The sequence below is a fragment of the Sprattus sprattus genome (genome assembly GCF_963457725.1).
Source record: "Sprattus sprattus genome assembly, chromosome: 18".
Taxonomy (NCBI): domain Eukaryota; kingdom Metazoa; phylum Chordata; class Actinopteri; order Clupeiformes; family Clupeidae; genus Sprattus; species Sprattus sprattus.
In genome coordinates, this window is record NC_137916.1 from 30,941,511 (window position 1) to 30,949,010 (window position 7,500).

Below are 7,500 nucleotides of genomic sequence, written 5' to 3' on the forward strand. Positions count from 1 at the left end.
ACAATGGTCACGTGACTACTTCTCGCTGAGATGTAGGTTAGCCTGCATGCGTCTGTCTATGCCGGCTGCACCGCAAATACACGCTGCCACTGACGGGAATGCTGCCTAAACGTTCCAGAAACATCTCCACCATACAGCAAGCCACAAGGGTCAAAAAACTCAAGGCACCAGCATGAACCCATCTAGGGAAGGGCGAAATCTGAAAATCTTAAAAGACACAAGTAGAAGTCTGACCTGCTTTTGTTCACCTTGTAAACAACAAACAAACAAACAAACAAACACTTTGTAATCAGCCTTAATAACAGCCACACATATCCACTTCTATATTCTGAGCAGAGGGGGAGAGGGGTGACATATGTATTGACTGGCCCACAGGGGACTCTTTAAAATACCACTGCAGGCCACCTGTCACGAGCTCAAACACTTCCAGAGCCCTAACCCTAAAGCTGAATCAGCAGGCTGACGGGTTCGCCACGCTAGCACTCAATGCCTAATGGCTTTCTGGGTAAAACTGAGATCCTCTATCCCATGTCCAAAACCTCCCAACAGCAGCAGCTCACTATAGAGCCAGTGGGGAGAGCAGAGGAAGAGTGAGAGAGTCTTAAGGCGGCTGCTTGCTTCTGCGTTGGGGTTAATTGTTGCGCAAAATTTACTCATAGCAGTGAGCCTGCCATTTGCTTGGCAGATAGAAAGCTGTTTCCCTAACAGAAAGTCTGAAGCTTGAAGTTCTTTTCAAACCTTTGCTTGGGTAGCACTGTTAAACTGAGCAGACATGCAGACTAAATTTTAGTAATCTCACCACGTAACATTCGTTTTCTAAAAACAATCACATAGTATTGCATGTTTTACTGTGGTAGAAAATACGTTAGGTGCTTGCGCGGCCTCTTGCGCTTACGTCTCTTAGCATGAATCAGCCTTTACACACTAGGACTGACTAAACTGAGACAGTGAGTGTGTGTGTGTGTGTGTGTGTGTGTCTGTATGCGTTTGGGAAGATAAGGGACTCCGCTTCTTGACTTTGTGAAAGACAACCAGCCCAGAATACACAACCAGGTTTGAACAAATACTCACTCAACCAACCAGCAACACACGTCTACACTGTTACATATGCAGAGCTCACTCTTGCGCACGTGCACGCAGACACACACACATATATATACACACACACACACATACACACACACACTCACAAAGGGGGTTTCAGGGGTATATTTTGAGTACAGGTCTCAGCTGCCTGCCACACTCAACTCTTGAAACTGAAAGCTTGATATATGAGTTGAAATTCAGGTGACTTCCCCTGTAGAAGAGAGGACTTCCAGCTTGGTCCACACACACACACAGACACACACACCTTCCCCTGTAGAAGAGAGGACTTCCAGCTTGGTCCACACACACACACACACACACACACACACCTTCCCCTGTAGAAGAGAGGACTCATCTGTGTTGTCAGCTCATCCCTTCATCTCTGGCTGTTCTTCAGCTTCCTACTGAGACTTTTGGTTGCTTAACAACCAGCACACAACCTTTGCACAGGCTCAAAGGGCACACCACACCACACACACACCAGTAAGCCACACTAACACACACCACTAACAGTCACACTAACACACACAAACACACCACTAACACTCACACTAACACACACAAACACACCACTAACACTCACACTAACACACACAAACACACACTAACACACACAAACACACACAAACACACACAAACACACCACTAACACTAACACACACACACACACACAAACACACCACTAACACTCACACTAACACACACAAACACACCACTAACACTAACAGTCTGACAATTCAGTTTCCCTGCTTAAATTGGCTCTGAAAACTATTTCTACAGTTCCACAAACAACCTGAAACAGCCGTCTGCTTTTTCACTTTGCCATAAGCATAGCTAACGAGGCTTCCAACCACACGCACTAATGATCCTCCTTCATTACACAGCAATTACTTAGGTGACATTTAATGCATACTAATGAGCCAACCACACACACACACACACTCTTAGACCTATCCAAGAACCCTACAGAAAGACGACGGTAAGTTAAAACATTTCACAGTGGCATACCTTCTCTTCTTCTACACACACAGACACACACACAGACACACACACACACAGACAAACACACAGACACACACACACACACAGGTGTACTCACAGTGGCACGTGTCTCTGCTCCACGTCCACGCGTCCCAGCTCGTCCTCCTCCACGTCCGTCTCCCCGCCGCTGCTGCTCTCCGTGGCGTCTGAGTCGAAGGCTTCCTCGGCCGCGTGCAGGTTGGTGGAGCCGCTCAGGGACAGCCTCTCCAGCTCGGCAGGAACCGACCCCCCCTTCAGGAACCGGCTCAGACCCTCTCGTTCCTGGGGGGTGAGCGCGGTGACTGAGGCGGTGGTGGTGGTGGCGGTGGTGATGGAGGAGGAAGCAGGGGGGGCGTCCCTCTTGCGGAGGGCCTGGAGGGGGAGGAGCGTGCTCTGCAGGAGTCCGCCCAGCTGCTGCTGTAGGTGGCGCTCCACCTGCTTGGCCTGCACCACCTGCAGACGCTTACGCAGCCGCCGCAGACGCCCGTCGATCTGGCCCTGACGGCTCGTGCTCTGCTGCGTCCGCACGCGTAGCTCCGCTCCCTGGCCGCCCGGCGTGGGCGCGGGGTGATGATGCTCAGGGTCGCCCGGCGTGGGCGCAGAGTGATGATGCTCAGGGCTGCTGGGGGGAGGGGCCAGTGAGCAGGAGGGAGGGAGGGAGGAGTCTGTTGCCGCCAGCGACGGGGGCCGGTCTGCACTGCTGCTGCACCTGTTGTTGTTTTCTGTGGGGTCCTGTGATGGGGTGGAGCTGCTAGAGGGTGCTGGAGGCGGTTGCTCAGGGTTACGGTTGTCCTGGGAGACTGCGTCGGCTGCGTGATGGGGATCTGCCCCTCCTCCTCCTCCTCCACTCCTGAAAGGGCCGTTGCCGTGGAGACCTCCTCGAGAGGCAGACTCCAGAGGCGGAGGGGGAGAGTCCGAACCCGACCCCGATCCTGCGGGAGTCCTGGTGCCGTTGGAGCCTCCATTGAGAGCGGCCAGCGGTCCGTCCCGCCCCATCCCGGGCGGGGGCTTCGTCAGCCTCTTCGCCACGCCGTTGAAGGAGGGCGTGCCGGTGCCCGTGCCGGTGCCCGTGCCGGTGCCACTCATGAGGCTCCGCAGGCGTTCCTGTGACAGCTCCAGCTCCAGCGAGGGCCTCTGACGGGACAGGAGGCCGTGCGTCTGCAGCAGAGCCACGCCCTGGAGCTTCAGAGACTCCTTACTGGACGGCACCGCTGTCACATCCGAGCACAGGTACGAGGCCACCAATGGCTGCAGCCGGCCCAGCGCGTGGGGCGGGGCTTCGGGCTGTGACGACGGCTCCTCACGCCTGCAGGACGACGGGACCGCTACGCTGCTGCCCCCTCCGCTGCTGGTGCCGTTGCCGTTGCCGTTGCCGACGGGTGTGGTGTGGGGGTGGTGCTCGGGGGAGGGGGGCTGGGTGGCGGCCGCTCGGCTGCGCTTGACCACGGCGCCGTTGCTGGGCGTGACGCCCGGCTGCACGGGATTGGGCGAGAGCGTGGAGGGCGGGGCCAGCTTGAAGCGGATGCGGTGGGCTTCGGGCGGAGCGTCGGTCAGAGCGGGCGCCATCGCAGCCATGCAGCGCAGAGGGGAGGGGGAGGGGGGCGGCCGGGAGGGGGGGGCACCCAGCTACCACTGCCCACTCTCCACAGCACAGCCTGGAGGGAGAGAGAGGGAGAGACAGAGAAGAGAAAGAATACTATTAGACGTCACATTATTAGACCGTTATTAGATTACATTATGACCCACTGAATAACAGAAACAGGAGGAGAAATGTAAACATGTTTTCAGTGAAAGGGCATCAGAGAGAATGATCACACTGAACTGACCAAAGGCCTATATGAAAACCTCAGCCATGCATGCCCATTATACTCCTGTGGACACGGTCTGCTCAGTGCGTGCGTACGCGCACAAATTTCATCATCAGGGAAGTCTGCGCAACACCAATATTTTGTGTCCCTGCAGGCTTGTGCTTGTTGACTGCACATTGTTTCAGGCACTGGCTCAAGGTCAAAACAAAACAAGATCTATTTACTAGGGGTGGGAATCTCTTGGCACCTCACGATTCGATTCGAAATCGATTCAGAGGTCAACGATTCGATTTAAAATCGATTATCGATTATCGATTTAAAATCGATTTTGTAATTTCAAATTTTTTTTTTTTTTTTTTTTTTTTTTTTTTAACACATCCATTTTATGTTGAAATGCAAGCTGCATCGACTATTGCATTGCTCATAGAAAGTCAAAATTGTGACCATTAAAAGCTTTTACTCTAATAAAGCAAATAGCGAGGGTAATTCATCTGTTGATTTTCTTCAATTTAGACTCTGAGTTGCAAACTCAAATGATTCAATAGTCAAAATGCATCGATAATCGTTTTATCGGTTTCGAATTGATATTCGATAATCAATCGATAATTGCATTTCAACATGAAATGGATGTGTTAAAAAAAACGATTATCAATTTTAAGCCGATAAAACGATTATCAATCCATTTCGACTTTTAAAACATTTGAGTTTGCTACTTAGAGTCTTTGCTACACTTCCTACTTTGTGTTTGATAATTATAGAAAATCAACAGCCTTCTCTATTTTTTATGAGAGAAAAAGCTTTTCCTTGTCACAATTTTGACTTTCTATGAACAATCCAATAATCGATGCAGCTTGCATTTCAACATAAAATGGATGTGTAAAAAAAAAAAAAAAAAAAAAAATAGTTTTTTTTTTTTTTTTTTTTAAATTACAAAATCGATTATGAACTTTTCTGAATCGAGACCGAATTGTTTTAGAGAGAATCGATTAAAATCGAATAATCGATTTTTTCCCCCACCCCTACTATTTACACTATTTATTGATATAGCGTGACGCTTTTATACAAAATGACTTGCAGTACAGAAGCACATTTTGGTTAGTATGTTAGCTCCCAGGGAATAGATCTATGGGAGACTCACTGATAAAATGAGAGTTATGTTTATGTCATGCTTCAGCCAATCACAGATGATTAGATTCCCAGCAGTGGATAGAATTGCTATTCGGATGGCAAAGAAAACATATAGACCTATAAGAAACTGTCTTTAGATTCACACGGTGAAAAGATTATTTCAAACCGTGTGTTGGAGCTTGTGCACTGAGCCGTGTCCTCAACAGCAGAAGGACGAGGATACTTTGGACACCAGCATACTCACAGCCGTGTCCACGTATACCTGCTCCTTAACTTAGTAACTTTATTTTGTCTCGTCATATAATAACACCAGCCACATCAACAAGGCTTATGTAGCAGTCTGTACCGGAATCCACTAACAACAAACCTTCTAGCAGGTGGACATTACAACTGGATTTGCTCCCAGGGTTAGAAAGCAATTACTAACGTTCAGTTTCTGCCTTACCCTACCAGCTCCAGAAAGACCTACTGGCCTGCTGGTCCCCTAACTCATGCCTTACGGGCCACACAGCCACAAGAAACCCCCTGAAAGACCTACTGGCCTGCTGGTCCTCTTACTCATGCCATACGGGCCACACAGCCACAAGAAACCCCTGAAAGACCTACTGGCCTGCTGGTCCCCTAACTCATGCCTTACAGGCCACACAGCCACAAGAAACCCCCTGAAACTCCACACAGGTCATAGAGTCAGAGTCAAGAGCAGCAGGTGTGTGATGACACTGTAGCCGTTTGAAACATGAGGGGCAGGGCGGGGTGGTATGCACATGGACTTGTGCAAGCTGTGATTGCTGTGATGTGTGCAAGTGAGTGTGTGTGTGTGTGAATGCGTGTGTATGTGTGTGTGTGTGCGCGAGTGAGTGTGTGTGTGTGTGTGTGTGTGTGTGTGTGTGTGTGTGTGTGTGTGAGAGAAGCATGAGGGGCCAACAGCTGACTACCACAGATGTAGGTCAGAGCACTGGCCATAGTCAAGGCCTATAGACACCCAGACATGCGTTGGTTGGGAAAGGGGGAGGGGAGAATGGAGGAATTTTTCACAGATTTGGCAACAAAGGCGGCGAAGCACAAAGGGGGGGATTCTACACACAAGGGGGAATTCCACCGTTTACCCAACACTCTACTGGGGCCCTGCACAGGGCTCTGGTCCAAACAGCAACACTAGGTCTCTTTCTCTCCACTCTTTAGTGTTAGTTTCTCCACTCTTTAGTGTTAGTTTCTCCACTCTATAGTGTTAGTTTCTCCACTCTTTAGTGTTAGTTTCTCCACTCTTTAGTGTTAGTTTCTCCACTCTATAGTGTTAGTTTCTCCACTCTTTAGTGTTAGTTTCTCCACTCTTTAGTGTTAGTTTCTCCACTCTATAGTGTTAGTTTCTCCACTCTTTAGTGTTAGTTTCTCCACTCTTTAGTGTTAGTTTCTCCACTCTATAGTGTTAGTTTCTCCACTCTTTAGTGTTCGTTTCTCCACTCTTCAGTGTTCGTTTCTCCACTCTTTAGTGTTAGTTTCTCCACTCTATAGTGTTAGTTTCTCCACTCTTTAGTGTTAGTTTCTCCACTCTTTAGTGTTAGTTTCTCCACTCTATAGTGTTAGTTTCTCCACTCTTTAGTGTTAGTTTCTCCACTCTATAGTGTTAGTTTCTCCACTCTATAGTGTTAGTTTCTCCACTCTTTAGTGTTAGTTTCTCCACTCTTTAGTGTTAGTTTCTCCACTCTATAGTGTTAGTTTCTCCACTCTATAGTGTTAGTTTTGTGTCTCTTTACTCTCCTGAACGCATCCGCCTCCCAGGGCCACAGGCTTACTGCCTTCTGGCTTCAATAAAGCAGGGCCCTGTTGATCAAGGTGTGTGTGTGTGTGTGTGTGTGTGTGTGTGTGTGTGTGTGTGTGTGTGTGTGTGTGTGTGTGTGTGTTGGCTTCACTAAAGCATGGCCGTGTTGATCAAATGGAAGCAAGGAGGCACCAGTGCCTTTCACACGGGCTCCAGGTGATGACGTGGCTCACGGCAGTGTTACATAACCATGCCACTGGTTCAACCCATGGGGCAGAGGATCCAGGAACACTCACTAGGACACGCTGCCACCCAGACCACTACGCTATGCTATCAAGAGCCTGGCATGGAGAGGATGGGAGTGCCAGAAGAAGGAAGGAGGACGGGGGGGAGGGGGAAAGATAAAGGGTTTAAAACAAGCATGGCATTGCCTGGGAGGGAGCCAAGATGAGAATGAAATCCCCATCCTGTGTTCTTACAACACACGCACACACACACACACACAATCCACTGTTCCTACAAACACACACCACACACACACCATTCTCTGTTCCTACAAACCCACGATCCATCAAGATTTCAAAACATCTCTTATGATCTCAGACACAAGAAGAATCTCCCACAGAACCCTGATGTGTGTGAAGTTAATCCCTCCAGGGGATTCTCCAGCATTTTATGCCGTACCCTTCGTCAAAGTCA

The 7,500-nt window shown here is 49.3% G+C and overlaps 1 protein-coding gene across 1 annotated transcript in view; it reads right to left on the reverse strand.

The window, feature by feature from the left end:
• The window catches only part of kansl1b (KAT8 regulatory NSL complex subunit 1b), an 80,308-nt gene that overhangs the window by 49,393 nt on the left and 23,415 nt on the right, over positions 1 to 7,500 (reverse strand). The window contains 1 exon segment of the mRNA XM_080856501.1: positions 2,186 to 3,761. Coding sequence (XP_080712627.1) covers positions 2,186 to 3,681 — 1,496 coding nt within the window. The 5' untranslated portion in view covers positions 3,682 to 3,761.